At 39.7% G+C, this 15,984-nt stretch overlaps 1 protein-coding gene across 2 annotated transcripts in view; it reads right to left on the minus strand.

The window, feature by feature from the left end:
• Positions 1 to 1,052: 1,052 nt before the first annotated feature.
• Positions 1,053 to 15,984, minus strand: part of rab6ba (RAB6B, member RAS oncogene family a) — a 67,892-nt gene continuing 52,960 nt past the window's right edge. For both annotated transcript variants that reach the window (XM_063890993.1, XM_063890994.1), the window contains exons 6-8: positions 11,387 to 11,480; positions 9,147 to 9,213; positions 1,053 to 3,534 (exon numbers count right to left, since the gene is read on the minus strand). In XM_063890993.1, the coding sequence (XP_063747063.1) occupies positions 3,470 to 3,534; positions 9,147 to 9,213; positions 11,387 to 11,480 (226 nt within the window). In that variant the 3' untranslated portion in view covers positions 1,053 to 3,469. The remainder of the gene's footprint in view (positions 3,535 to 9,146; positions 9,214 to 11,386; positions 11,481 to 15,984) is intronic.

Below are 15,984 nucleotides of genomic sequence, written 5' to 3' on the forward strand. Positions count from 1 at the left end.
ATCATAAATAAAGCCATGCAAATATGTCTCTTAAATCAGGCAAAGGATAAACCATAATTCTGTAAATCTATTTTTAGGTCTATTCTAAATGTGTTTTCATGAATTAAAAACAAAAAGGTTTAGCCAGGATTTTTTTTTGTTGTTAGAAGTGATTGTTGGTGTAATACTAACTTTGGCCACAGGAGGCCCTGAGTCGTGTGATGAACAGCTCATACAGCACTCGTGTTTTCCTCCGGCTCACACAAGGTGCAAACATAGTGTGTGATGTACCCGTCTTCCTCTGGCTGTGAGTTCTGTTTACAACACGAGGGAGCAGTGCTCTTCAGCCTCTTGAGCTTAAAACGAGAAATACATCAAACTGAGAGTGATGCCGCTCCTTCTCTCCCACCTGTTCCACGGATGAAGAAGAGGGGAACGTCACAACATATTCTGTTCAACATTTATTTTCTTCACCAGTATTTTTCAAGTCCTAAAAAAATAGGAGAAAACTGTCAGACCTTATAAATACAGCCACGGAAAAAATCAAGAGACCACTTCAGCCTTATCATTTTCTGTTGTTTTACTATTTATAGGTATGTCTTTGAGTTAAATAAAAAAATAAGTTTTATTGTATTCTATAAACTACTGACAATTTTTTCTCTGTGTTGGAATTCAACAGACACCGGAATGGCTGCCATGTGGAGATTGAGATTTAAGAAACATGTCGAGTGGTCTCTGCAAACTCGGAGCCGTATATTTATATATCTATATTTATTATTGTCCTATTTTCCTGTCCAAAGCTGATATTGTCATTAAACTTTCTTTTATACAATTGTCAATATGATTATAGAATGTAGATATTACCGTAAGAGTTAATTATTCACAGCTTACCAATGTCATTTATCTTAATTGTATGGACTGCTCAAAATATGCACAGTTTGTGTCTTTTTAAACAAGTCAATCAAACAGGAATAAACAAAAACACACACAGTAAGGTGTGTTTTAGTAGAAGCCGATGTGTGTTGAACAGAATGTGCAGGGGAACAAAAAGACTCACTTTGGTAATAAGACATCTTTATTAATCATTTGGAGAGACATGCTAGATCTCTGTACAGTGTGAATGAGAGCGGAACACACACACACACCCCGGGAACCTCCATCCTCACCCCCGACACGCAGAGACAGCTGTCGCTATACTGGGTCCATTTCCAGGGAATTCTGAAATGGGACTCTAAGGGGGACTCTTCTTTAAGGAATATAAATACAAAGGAGCGTCTAATGGACTGATGGATCATTGGTCCTGATTTAAAAATAAATCCCCATCGAGTGATTTCTCAAAGTGCTCTCTTCCAAGGCTGGGTGGGGGGTAATGAGAGCAGTACATTCCTGTTTGAGATAATAAATAGGCAGCAACAGAGGGTTATATTATTACTATCATTTTCAGCCATTACAAGTTGAAATGAAGCCATGTTGGATCCGTCTCTTATTATTATTATTTGGCTCTTTATGTGTGTTAGAAAGGTTCACTAGTTTTTACCAGAGCTTCCTTTTCGGACAGCAATGTGTGAACAATTCACGAGTCTACTCTAAAACACAGGACTCCAACTGTTCTGTACATTAAGATTATTTTTTACCATGTTTCTAGGACTTACATCGCCACTATAACTCTAAAACATGTTCTTCAACAGTGCAGAAAGATTTCACTTCAAAGACAAGACAAATCAAGTGTTCTCGACAGCGGCTGACTCCTGCAACAGCATTTTATGATACCTGCTCTGAAACAAAAGAACAGAATGAAACCACATTGCATAACGTCATTAGTCAGTTTAAACACAAGCAGCAAAGAAAGCCTCTTAGTGGGACACGAGTCACTCACACAGCTCTTGTGACTGAATATTTACTCTGAAGCTTTACAGCGCTTCATATTCACCTGAAAGGTCTACATGTGCAAATCAGTCTTCTGTCAGGAATGGAACTGGATTATATGTGTTATGTTAGCAGGCGTGTTAGATCACACTGCAGCAGTCTGCAGCTCCTCTGTGATCCTCCACCGCTGCCCACCCAATGCCCCGGCATGTTGTTGTGGGGGGGGTTACTAATATGATGCCGTTATGTGGCAATTGACACGACTTGGCAGTGGCCCTATAGAAGTGCATTCTAACTTTGCCTATAACAAAAGCATACATTTGCATACATTTACACACACACACACACACACACACACACACACACACACACACACACACACACACACACACACACACACACACACACACACACACACACACACACACACACACACACACACACACACACACACACACACACACACACACGACAAAGAGATATTCTGAAGTCAAGTATACGAATCCATTGTGAGAGTTTCATCAACAAAAACACAGAGTGCATTAAGTCACTGGTGTAAATGTACATATTGTGTTCACTGGTAGACAGTACCTATGCTCAAAAACTAGGCATGCATTAGATACTCAAGATGTTGCTGATCTCTTCCTGTTTGCACACATATGGATCCCACGGGGGTTATGGGCAGGAGGCTTAAATGATACAACTGGTTGTGTAAGTAAAAAGATCCTTAAGAGTATACAGGGGAATAGTGACTCTGTGTAGGACTACCCATTGACAAAAAGACCAGTTACTGTTGCAACATGTCCTGAAGGACTGAAGCCGTCGGACAGACTGCTCTGAAGGCCTTTCCGGCCACTCTCCAGACTCTGTTGACATATTGCTCAATTTAATAGATAACCATATAACTATTAAACTAAATAACATACATTCTTACTGTACGTTAATGGTGACGTATTGTTTTATAGGTCTCCTAAGGAAATCTTTTGTAGTTTCTGCTTGTATTTGACTAACAGTTCTTTAAGCCCACTTCACGTTCAGATCAAATAAAAAGGTTTCGGACTTCAAGTGCACTAAGATTATTTTTGTATTATTTATTATTATTATTTTAGTTGGTGTTTTTGAAGATTGATCAGGGGTAAGGACAGCATTTCACTACATTCACTGTAATAATGTTGTGAGGAATTCTATTTTTGCCTGTAACAAGAGTAGGATCCATAAACATACATCCAAAACCATCTGCTCTTATCAAGCCCAAAAAGAGCTTTGTTTGCAACCTTTTCAGAGAGATATTCCTGAATATACAAAAATACAAAACAGAAACTGGGGAAACTTCCTTTTCTACTTAGAAAGAAAGTATCCACATAAAATAACTTGGGGAGAATTTTTTTACATCTTCGTCTTTTTTACCAGGACTTTCTTGGACTTTTTGGCAGTTTCATTTACAAAGTAGGCTACACTACTTTAAAACCAAATTCACATATTGCTAGTTCCAACCGGTGACTGACAGTCAGGTGAGGAGGCCAGATTCACAACGTGCAAAAGTCAACTGCAGATTAACCAATAGGAAGCAACATAACAAGCATGTGGTGTAAATGATGTGTTTATCCCAGGATGATGCTGAGCATTAACAGGAGCAGCCGCCTTCAGTAGTCTGCGGCTCCTGAGGGTTGTCCAACTTGATGTCGATCACTGGAGGGCGTGTTAAGGAAGCGTTGGAAAACATCAGTATTTATCTTATTCAGTGACATGCACTGATGGACCAGGTGCTCTGGAAGCTTTCAGTGAGGAAACGCGGAGGAAAATGATGGAGTCTCCTATGATATTCCACCACTGCCTAATAGAAGACTGTAGTAGCACTTATTGACCACTAGATGGTAATATTTCCCATGAAAGCCTTCCATTTGCCGTCAACTGCACAGCCATATACCTACAGCACATGAAATGTCAAACAATAAATAAATATAATTTCGACACATGATAATAATTTTAAAAAACACTTTTATTATAGGTAAGTTTAATTGTATGCAATGTTTCCTCACTGAATTTGATGTATTATTTGATATATTTATTGTGTTTTCTTATTATCTTACATTTTCTAAATTGTGCATTCTAACCATTTTGAATTCTATGTTTATTTTCTTATTGTAAAGATCTTTGTGCTTTATTATTATTATACAACAATTTATTTACTTAAAAATGATAAAACAACCAACAATCATTACGACCCTTATACAGCACCTCTGACAGGAAGTCATTCCAGTGTAGCTCAACAGGAAGTCCTCTCCTTTAGTTAGCTTTGTAATAATATAAAAATGGATTTAGCTGTGCTACAATTTTAGCTCATGCCCAATGGGGTGTTTATGAGCTGTAGAATTATTTTTCTTTTTTCCCCCCAATTCTGCATGTTCTTCACATCGTGCAGTGAGAGAGGGCCGGCTGCTGTAAGGAGCATCAGTCAGGGCTGGGAAAATGTGGCAACACAGCAGCAAGCTCTTACTGACTATTCATCTTTCTGGTAAACATCATGCATGTATAAGGAGGGGGCCCGGCCTTTAAAAAACTGTGGCCCACATATTGTATCCAAGGGGAAAGAGTCCCACTGTGGCTTTCAGATGCCCCTCCCACGGTGCCTGGTGCTGTATCCTCTGTGTTTTGCAGCGGGTGATATTTTATGGCAGCGTTTCATGTGGTGTGGTAACATTTGAAGGACAGTCTTTGAATGCAAGCGTATATCCCAGCCTTCCCATTTGGATTGGTTCCCATCTGGAATATAGAGGAATCACAGCAGGCAACATTACCAAACCAAATGAAAGCATTCAGCTCTGAATATTTCACACCTCTGGTACCTGTGTGTGTGATGGTGTCTGTGCAGGTTACAGTCTACAGCATCTGCTAAACAGTGAGACCCTGACACTATAGCGGTATTTGTTTCATAGTGTAGGGTTATGCATAAGTTGGTATGCTGGTTAAATCCTATAATAACTTTTAAGCAATAGATGAATAGCTTAAAGCGCACAAGCATCTCCTGAGCATTGTCTGTTGAAAATGGCCGCCAGAGGAAACCTCAAAAAGTGAAGCCAATGTCAAGCTGCAGTTCCTCTAATAGCCAGCAGGAGTCCCGTGGTCTATTAGAAAATGACCCCACTTTTTATGTGATTTATTACCTCAGTAAACACCTTCCTAATGAGTTAATGATCTCAAACCCTATGTTCAAGTCTTTGACAATACAGCATGATGTTTATTTTGTATTACATTAGACAATAAAGATGCTTTAGGGGCTGGCTATCTTGTGATTGACAGGTCCATACCACGGTGACCTGTCATTCAGGATAGAGGCAGAGCACAGCGTATCCCTTTCAGCACCATCCATCACTTCTGGCTCCCAAGAACCAAAATGGTGACAGTCAAAACGCTAAAGGTAAGGCTGCGGAACAAGTCCACTAACAAAGGGGTCGTGTCAAGGTGCTGTGAAACGGCTAAATGCTGCCCTATATTGCTAATTTGGTTTGCCTGCTGTCAGTGCTAATGCTCTACGATCAGCGTACCGTCAGTTTATCAAAGCTTACCTCTAAAAGCAGATTGAAAACAGATGTCTTTCTTTGTTTAGCTTAACTGCTTCCCCTCCACTCAACACAGTAACAGCTGTGGTATCGACATAAATAAAAAGATGTGTCACAGTTTTGATAAAAACTGGCTTGATGTGTAGTTAGTTTGTGAAACACAATTTATTAACAAAATAACATTTTCCTCTGCTGCCTTTTCTGCTGTGCCTGGTGTGATGCCATTTTGCTTTTCTCTCATTAACGATGAGGACTCTAGCACTTGATCTGGGTCATGCTCTCTCTTTACTCTCCCCCTGCAGACCTGCAGCGGCGATAATAGCCATTGACCCTGTAGGAAATTATTTCTCAGGCAGAGAGCAGAAGGTTGTGCCCAATAGGCCCTGACATCCACCATAAATCAGTGTGACCTGTGTGTCCCCAATTTAAAATCGGCAATTAAATGTAACACAGAGTACATTGTCAACTGAAAGTCAAAATAGTGCCTGTTGTCTAAAGAAACTCATGTGGAACCAAAGAAAATATGTTCCATTTTATTCTATGTAATTGTTCCAATAAAACAACTTGTTTTAATTGCTTAGTATTGCTGATTAGTGAACAACTTTATAAACATTAAAAACTGAGACCTTCCCCAAATGTCTCAGTTGCCTATGACAGCACGTGGACAGACTTCTATGTAAAGGATTCCAAAATCCAGAAGTCCAAAGAAAGTGGCTTCAATGCAAATTCATGAGTGCCTAGCCCCTCTTTAGCTACCCTACAGCGCTAACAATATGTAGCCCAAAAACATGAATACTAGCTCATCCATCCAGACACCTACGGCCTATCTTTTTTCAAACTACTTCAGTAGCTAAAGCTAGCTGGCTAACCCAAGCTTGTCTCTTCTCTGAGTGGATATGTAAGTTGGCTATCTAGCCTTGACTCCAGCTAATGATATCCATGATACTAACTTGTTTTTTATGACAGTGTTAGCTTTAGCCAACAATACGTAAATGTTGTAAAGGTACAAAGAAAAGGTGTAAAAATATCAGTTTCTTTTGTACAAGCCAGGAAGGATGTAAAGCTGGGGCACCCCACTAGTTTTCTGAAAGTTTAAAACCTTAGGCCTGTCCAGCTAGTACAGTGAAGCCTTCTGCTGGTCAGGTCCAATGCACCAGCTTAAAGCAGTTTACTTTTATAAAAACTAGCTGAACCAGACTAAAAGACAACCTTGTGTCTGGCAGTTTGCAATTGACGGCTGAGTCCAGTGTTATATACCATAATATCAAACCAGCTTCAAAACCTTTACACTGGAACAACCGGCTAGATGTATTTTAGCGATGCGGCATACATCTTGGTGGCTTTGTAACATTAGGGGATAAAGCAATTTACAAATGGTAAGGTACTAGCAGGGAGCCTTTGATCCAGATAAAATAAAGAAACAATAAAATAAAACAATTCATCTGGCACTTTTAATTTCAGTTGGTCCTTTCAAATGCTTCTCCACTAAAGTCCATAAACCAACGCTTGATATAAAGAATGTCAAATACAGTGCACCATGCTTATTAAAAGTGCAGGTAATAAAGCAGGCACATCCTGGCAGTATAACATCCATGTTCCTGAACCACCCTATGTGTGCCCTTCTCCCTGTAAAACCAATACGATTCACAATAACAACAGAGGAGCTGCTCCATTAAGACACAATGACGGCGGAGGCACGGAGCTGCTGAGGAACTGTCATCAGCTGCCATCCATCACACACCTCACACAGCTCACAAACACATCTATTATGCCTCATTAAAGACAGAGATAAAAAACAGGAAGAAAGATAAAAGGTAATTGGCTAAATGTGAGTGATGCACTATACCCAGGAAATATGTCTGCAATAAAGAGCAGAGGGCTAATGTCCTCAGTCCAGAGGGCTGAGGTTACAGAGGTTATTAGAGAGCCCTTGCAGTTTGCAAAGGCTGGATTATTAATGCACAGGGAAACATATGTAGGCATTCCTTCACTTCGGCGGGGTCAGCAACTGATTTATGTTTATGTTACAGCAGATTCATGCTGCAATGCTGGCCATTCGGCTGTACTGCTGACAGTGATATATGTACATGATAAAATCAAGAGCAATTTTATAATTCACCCCCAGTTACCATAGAGACCGCAGCCTACTTTGTGTGTTGAGGATATGAAGGACTAATGCTGTCAGAGGAGAAACTGCAACATGAAATGCTGTTGAATTACTGTAAAGACAAATGTCTATAGGCCTTTTTCTTGTAGCAAATAATAATTATCAGGGATAAAAGCCTATTCATGAAACGATATGTAAAGGTATCTTAAAGATATTCACATCAGAGTCTCCTCAACTCACAGGTGACAGGATTTATCTATCCATGCTTTCTCTCTGATTGGTTTTATGTCAGCCTCCAGATCAAACTTTGTCAATAGAAAAGTAAAAATGGGTTCCTTTAAAGGATAGGTGCACATTCTTTTCAATTGTCGTCAGCTGCCCATAAGGTCATTATGGTTTTCTGTAATCATTCCACCCGTTAATACTGGCCATTACAACATCTCTTCATAATGGGATTTCAACGTGGAGGAATCTACTGTCTCCTCTCTGTCAACGAGGCATTCTTAAAATATTAACATCATTAGTTTTTTTGTTGCTGCTCTGAATTAAATATTTTACTGTCACAGTTCATTTTGTAGGTGGTTGGCTTTGTGCCATGTTTGAAACTCTTTATATAACTTAATAAAAGGAGTAAATAAATCACTATCGTAACCCGTGTTGTTAAAACATTGGGCGGTGATAAAGGACTAACAGTATTTATGGTCTCTGTTGGTTGTCACCTTTACAGTAGGTCATTTTGTTTGTTATTCTTTAGTCTCTTTAAAAGAGAAATCTTAAATAAAAGGAAGGTGATAATGTAAAGCTGCTCGGTCGCACACGCAATTAATTAGTCTTGAACAAACTACATTGTTTAGATTAAAGTAAATACAGAACTGTAGGTGGTTTCAATCAAAACGTGTTTCTTTGTGAATCAAACTAATCAGATTACAGTTCCTGCATTAAATGCCTCTGCAGATTGTCTTAAGTGTGGGTTGCCTTATTGTAACACTAGAGAGGAGCCAGCTTGATGTCTCTCTTTAGTTACTGATGGAAACTACTGATAAATCTGCCTCAGCTGTTGCAACTGTCTCTTTAATCAGTCACTTGTTTTCAGTAATCAAAACATCCTGCGCTGTGTGTGTTAACAATTCACAAGAGCAGAAAACCATCTAAGATGCTCTCAACGACTGACACATTTCTAAAATGATTTAGCATTTATATTTAAATGCTACCTGTCAAGAATATAATGTTAAAATAGTGTTTTATTAGAGATAAAGCGTGTAGGGGCTGTGGAGCAGCAGGTGGAGCTGTGACAGCAGGCTGATGGCAGGACTATCAGGGTTTAAACGAGCAAACCCATCCAGCCAGCAGAAAAAGCAGGCGCCTACTCTCTGACCAGCCCCCACTTCCTGCACTTGTTAGGAACCGGTGCTGAAACACAGTTGGCATTAGTGTCATGCTAAAACACATTTAATTGGAGAGGTAGCTGATTACTTCTGGAACTCCTTTCATTTAGAAGACGGCAGTTAATGATACTAGTACCACTTCAAGTAAAAATGAGAACACATTTCCTCCGACCTCAGCTGGCCCACACATTATTATTGAAATAACTTTCATGAAAAGGAATATTTTTTATGATATGGGTCAAAGGATACTCCCTTCTTTGCTTGTTTCTTGCATACTTTCCATTCCCGGAAGAGCAGCTGCCACGCGCCGAAAAAGCTGGGGAGAGAAACAGAGACAAGACACTTTGACCAAACCTGTGACACACAACATGAACACTGATTACAACTCTCATTTCATTTAGAAAGGGAATAATAGAATAATAACGATGGAAGATTTTTTCACATTTCCAGGCATCCATTTAATACGTATCTATTGATGAAAATATACACTTGTTAATAAGATTATTTAGATACTTGCTTTACATTAAATACATTTTTTGAATACATTTGGTAGTTTTAGATGGACCAAACTGTTCACTGTCCATTTACTCTTTTGGGAGGTAATGCGAAAGTATTTGTAAATAATGAGGATCAAAGAAACACTTCCTAAAAGAGAGAATTCATTTTAAAATGATACCAGAAAAACATTTCTGAATTCATCTAGTGTGGCTAACCACAACAAAATAGTCATGTTTGCTTTTAGTTCGGCAACAGACAGTAAGTAGTCCTCTTACATAACCCAACAGTTCTCATGAGAGATTGATGTTCAAAAACTGAAGTTTGCTGACACAACATCTTAGTGGATAGTGATGACTCAGTCAAACAGTGCTTTTACTGCAGCCTCCTGAGGCAGCGCTGCAACCTTTCACATCACCGTGCTCCATCCTGGCATACTGCTGTTAGTCCACAGTCTGAGGAGAAGAATAGCTTCCTCTGTCTGAGAGAGCGCCTGCCACACCATCACTGACAGACACAATACAGCTTCCCTTCAGCTCACTTATTCATTAACATGAACAATTAACAAACAGTTGTTGTTTCTGACAACAAACATCTGTTTGTAGACAGATCACGGTTGTTGAAGCAATCTGTGCTTTGTTTTGTATATGCATCTTAAATGTCACTCAAAGGAATGCATGCAGCCTTTGTGAGAGGCATGCAGTAGAATAAATACAGCTACACTTCCATCAGTATGGCATTGTATGAAAAACAAGCAACCCTAAGAGGTATCATGGGGAGATTTTGACCACTGAAACTGATATGGAGCAATGCTTTGATAAGTGGGTCACCGTCTTATTTGTATCCTGTGTATTTACACATGGATGCACACCATTTGCACGCGTCTCTGTGCATAAAGGAAACCCTGAGGAAACAACAGCTGTTAACGGATCTGCAAATATTTAAAAAATGTCACAGTTTGCTGATTTGTAAGAGTTGGTGTATTGAAAAAATAGTAATGTAACGAAGTGCAATAGAAACAGAATTAGAAAATAAATGAGGATGCATGTAAAGCCTGCGACTACAACTGAAGCCTCTATTCTGCTGAAGAGAGAAAGAATAGCAGCAGATCATCACTCCACAGACTTCTGTGTGAACCATGGATTGTGGTGAAATGATATTCATTCCTGGACGCAGCCTGACCATGATCCAACATCAGAGAGGTGTTCAACCATTCTGAAACAATTTAGAGGCTTACTGTCAGCAATATGTAATTTTGGGACACAAACCTCACTACACTGGAATTCCTTTTTAAAGACTTAAAGGTCCACTGTTGTGTAAAATGCACTTTTTGCTGTCTTTTATACACAAATGTGTCCCCGGTGTGTAAGGAGACTCACAAAGTGTCAGAAAATACAACCCTCTCTCTTTTCCTCCTTACCCACATCTCTAAATACGGGGGTACAAACGAGCTGGCGTCATAACCGAAATGTGGGCTGGCTTTACATTGAACTCCTGGCAACCTCCCGCCCATGTGACACGTCTCAACCTATCATCCCCCATAGACAGTGGCGAGCTGAATCCCCTCTGCAGCACCTCTGTGTGTCTGTGTGTTCAGCAGGATGTCTGCAGGAGTTGACTTAGAGTTGTTGTATATAATACATATAATATATATATACGTGTTTCAGAAATCATGCTGGATGTGGTTTGGAACATTATATGGCGTTTAATCAAGGCAGCGTTTAGCTGAGCTTCTCCCGGTAGAAAACTCTCTTCAGAGAGATCATGACACTCCAAAGGGGCGTGGTCAGCAGCAGCTAGTTCATTTAAAGCTACAGTCACACTGAATCAGCACTTCAGGAACAGGGCTGAAATAGAGGGGGATGACGCATGCTACAATGGGGGATCTGTTTGGTTTTTGTTGTATAGATATGGCCATACAAAATATTGTTCAAATATAGCATAATAGGAGACCTTGAACATAAATCAGCTGATTGATCTTCCTCTGAACTCACCTGTTTGACATTGTAACCTGTCTTGGCGCTGGTCTCTATGAACATGACGCTCAGCTCTTTAGCCCTCTGTTCACCTTCTTCAATTGTGATTTGCCTGTAAAGAGAGGGGAACCATCATCAGAACTATGCAGAATCCTGCATTAGAATAAACAACAATAAATACTGTGGGCACAAACATAGAGGCTGCTTTCCTCACAGCATCATTCAACTGAGACGAGTAGACTCTCTATGAAACAGCCTCTGCAGCGGAAGCTCCGGTAATTATTCTAGGCCGGTGAGGATCCACCAGACTTAATTAGCTCTTAGTGACTGAGAATGATTAATTAGATTGTCCTGTGAGAAATTAATAACAAGCAATTTGCATTACATTATAATGAATGTGGCAGCAATTGTTTGGCTGTGAAACAGAGAGTGTGTCAGGTGTCCGTTAACACCAACACACAGATCAGGGCTGCTGACTCGGCAGCATGCACAGCAGCTGTTACAGCCCTTCCTCGGCTCTGCCAGGAAACCATGACGTAACCAGTACACCCCTCTCCACACAAAGGAAATCTTAGCAGTGTACGTACCCAACAATACATTTTCGAGAACTGAAACACTGCACTGGAGATGTATTTACATAAGAACACACCTCTAGAGTTGTCCCCCTGCTGCTGGTGTGGCTATTTCTGGATGCATGCGTCTGAGTTCAAATCCAAACAACACCGAGCTTATAGATCATCAGACAGGCAGTGGCAAGAAAAGTTTCATAATGGATGCACAATATGAGACTGCTGCAATATTCATGCAGCCCAGACTTGATAACAAACTGCTCAACAGTAAATAATGGAGGCTACCATTCCTACCCATGGTCATTATAAACTCCAGCACTACACAAAATATCTACTGAATCTTAAAGCTTCCTTTTTAAATGTATTTGCAGTGTAAACTCTCATTCTATTAGATGTTATCAAAAGTCATCTTTATCTTCCAAGTTTGACCAAATACTACCGTGTCTGTAGGGAGCCTGCCGAGGGGGGCGAGGCATGGATTTTTGGTCTATGTACTCTGGTGTCAACCCAAGGCCAACAGTTCACACATTTTAATGGGACAATCAAAAATAAATAAGTAGGAAAGTACATTTAATACATATGTCATGTTTAATACAGACCAAGCACATTAAAACACAAATACCAATTTGTGACACATTTGATCAATGAATTAACGCCGGCATTTATATTTAATATTACTTTGGTACAAGGAATTGCTTAATTATTCATTTATAGTCATCCTTTTTTTTCCTCATCACAACAAAGTTTTTAGCATTCATATTTTGGGCCTCTGACTTTACTGCTTCGTATTACTTACATTTGCCAAGTAGCCAAAAAATACAATTTCCAATTTATGCTACTGTTGCCGTGGTTCAGCAGGATTTTTACCTACATTTTGAACTGCAACTGTAAGCTTCACACAAGCTTTGTAGCAGTAGTAAAGAAAATGAACTCTGAAAACACTCCCTGATGAACCAGGTTTCCCTTCTGCAGCCCTCTGGGGGCTCTGCAGCACCTACACTGAGCACGCTTCAACTCTTCCAGGTACTGCGCAATGTGCGGCTCTCCACCAGCAGGAATAAACAAACAACAAACTAAGAGAGAGCGTATCCCATCCCACTCCTCTGCAACTACTGATAATCAATGAACGATAATCATGGAACACACACACACACACACACACACACACACACACACACACACACACACACACACACACACACACACACACACACACACACACACACACACACACACACACACACACACACACACACACACACACACACACACACACACAGAGTCTACAGTAGGGTAACGTGTTTCAGTGTTGATAAAGGGAAAATTGCATCATTGACTTCTGATGATAGTTTTAAAGGTCCGGCGACACACAGCTAGAACCTGGTCTCCCCGCCAAGCTTTATCTCATCATCATATTCAGAGACTTGATGGCTTCCATCTCATTTCTCAAAGTCAGTCACATTATTCTCAGGGCTGTCAGACAATGTGGCGAGTCATTTCCTGAGACACTGACATGCAATGGACGAGTACTCTTTCTCACATAGTGGATCCAAATCTTGAGCAGATAGGGGTGTATCAAGCGCCTTTTATTTTATTCCACCATCGTTTTTGTACAAAGCTATGGAACAACCTATTTTATGATGTCATCCCATAAAAAATCAAAAAGGTCAACAAGGATCATCTCTAAAAGAGGCAGATTAGTAGTGCTGAGGTAATGTTTATGCAGTTAAAAGCTTTTACTTCTTTACCATACAACATGCAGTAGTTTAAACTCCTTCAAGTTTTCATTAGGGCCAACTATATTGCAGTTTAGATACATTTACTATAAATATCTGTACATTTAAAATACAAAGGTAGGATTATTAGTATTACTAGCATGTGAGTATCAGTGTACATTTACACATTTTTTGTATTTTTTATGTATTTTCTTCCCTATAGACCTCCTCTTTAGTCCTCAGACACATGCACACAGACCCCCCCCCCAGCATAACATGTAAAAACAAAACCTAACTAAAATAACCTTGCCCTGGTTGAAATGTGTTAAATTGCCTGTATTCTATTCTCGTCTTCTTCATGTTCTTCTCTTAATGTTTGTATTATGACTGGCGACTATCTTGATCATTGGTCAGTGTCAATTTGACATCTTAAATATACTTCTAAGTTCATTGTGGAAACAGATGGGACACCTTTTATCTGCCCTTTCTTACTGTACCGACACAATGTGAATTTCAACATCTCTGTTGTTATGGCAGCCATGTGTTATTGACAGGTCCAGAGAGACACATCACCAGCAGTCTCCCTGCTCCACCTGCAGTCAGTTACACATCCAGTTTAAGACACAAGTGTGCTGATGGGAACTCTTTCTGCATGTTGATGTTGTTAATGTTATTATTGATGAATGGGCACATACTGCTGAAAACAGCAATTCATTTGGTGCATCATTTATGCGTGGTTACTCCATGAGGAAACACTATTCGTGAACATGCTCTCCTGAACACTTTTTAAAATCTGAGTAACAGGAAGTGGTCTGAGTCTATCGTAAAGGACACTCAGCATGCTACCACATCATCACCATGTTATCCAACTGCTGTCTTAAAGTGACACTAAGAGCCCGGCCATAGAGGAGATGGTCAGCTGTTCAGCAAAAGAAATAGACCGGAAAACTTGAGAAAAAAAACCAGAGAACAGGAGAGTATAGATTACTGGACCTCAGGAATCCTCTCAGAAACATGCTGACAGTGAAAGAGATCTCTTCATGGATATTGTGAGCTAAAAAACATTGGTGCCGGTCAGCGTGTCTGGGAAGATTTGAATGTTCCAGACAATACAGCCTTCGTATGTATTGTTAAGAAGACCTCATCAGGGAATGTAGTGTTATGTTTCATGAAAATGTAGGCTATTTTTAAATAAACCAGTCCAGTCAATATAACTGTGACAAAAAATAAATAAATAACAATAAATAAATATTACAAAAGCCTACGCTGTAACTATTAACACAAACACATTTCTCTAAGCTTTAGGCTTACATCATATAAAATAAAAAAATATTTGCCAACTAACTAAAACATGTGTAGTCCTTTATTGCTCATAATATTTCAATGAAGGTGTGCCAACTTGAAATCAAGTGCTGCCTTACTTCTGTTCTGTAGAGAGCCCTCTCTCTGCCAGCACCCTGGAGATGGGGATCCCGCAGGATATTGAGAAATGGAAGCCTCTATAACCCCGGAGCGCTGTCCCCACAACACTTTACACTGTGCTTAGTGGGAAATATTTTCACGGGACATTATAACCGGAGAGATTTAAACGTGTCGGACTTTACCAGATTTCCGTTCAAAGTCCGTAATTACAAGCTAATGGGAACACTAGCCTAAAGCATGTGTTCTAACATGCGTAAGTGTTTTTTTCGGACAAAAACTCATTGCAAGTGTTAACCAGACGACTGCAGGTTGAATGGATCAGATATCCAGTATGTCTCCGTCTCTCCTCCCAGACAAACACAGAAGAGATGAATCTCACTCAATCGTCCCTTCAGGCTACGTTACAGTCGAGATGGCATCAAATAAAAAACAATAGCGAAGATTTAATGATCAGTTAATATACAAACACTATTACTAGTTACAGTAACAGATACAGCTTAAGTAGTTCAGCTTCATTTTCCCTACTTCTTGAAGGATTTTAAAAAAGGACTTTTACATGGAAAAAGCAACATTTGGAATGAAGCTTTGTCAGTATCATATTTTACTTTACATATGTGTTCTTTCAAGCAAGGACTGAGCCATTTATACTGGTTGAGGCTGGGGAAATGTCCCCACCACTTTGCATTAGGATCATTTGTAAGAAATGTTCTGAAAATAGTGTGCAAAAATAATTGTTCACTTTGAGTTTATTTGTACAAGATAACATGTCTCGAGGACTGTTCAAACTGTTTGAGTGTATTTCTGTTAACCCAAATGGTGCAGTTTGGAGCTGCGACACGTTTAATAACTGAATAAAGTAAAGCATAGGTTGTTCCGCTTTGCAGTAGCATAGCATAGTTACTGCACCCAC

This window comes from Eleginops maclovinus, chromosome 9 (assembly GCF_036324505.1).
Source record: "Eleginops maclovinus isolate JMC-PN-2008 ecotype Puerto Natales chromosome 9, JC_Emac_rtc_rv5, whole genome shotgun sequence".
Classification (NCBI taxonomy): Eukaryota; Metazoa; Chordata; class Actinopteri; order Perciformes; family Eleginopidae; genus Eleginops; species Eleginops maclovinus.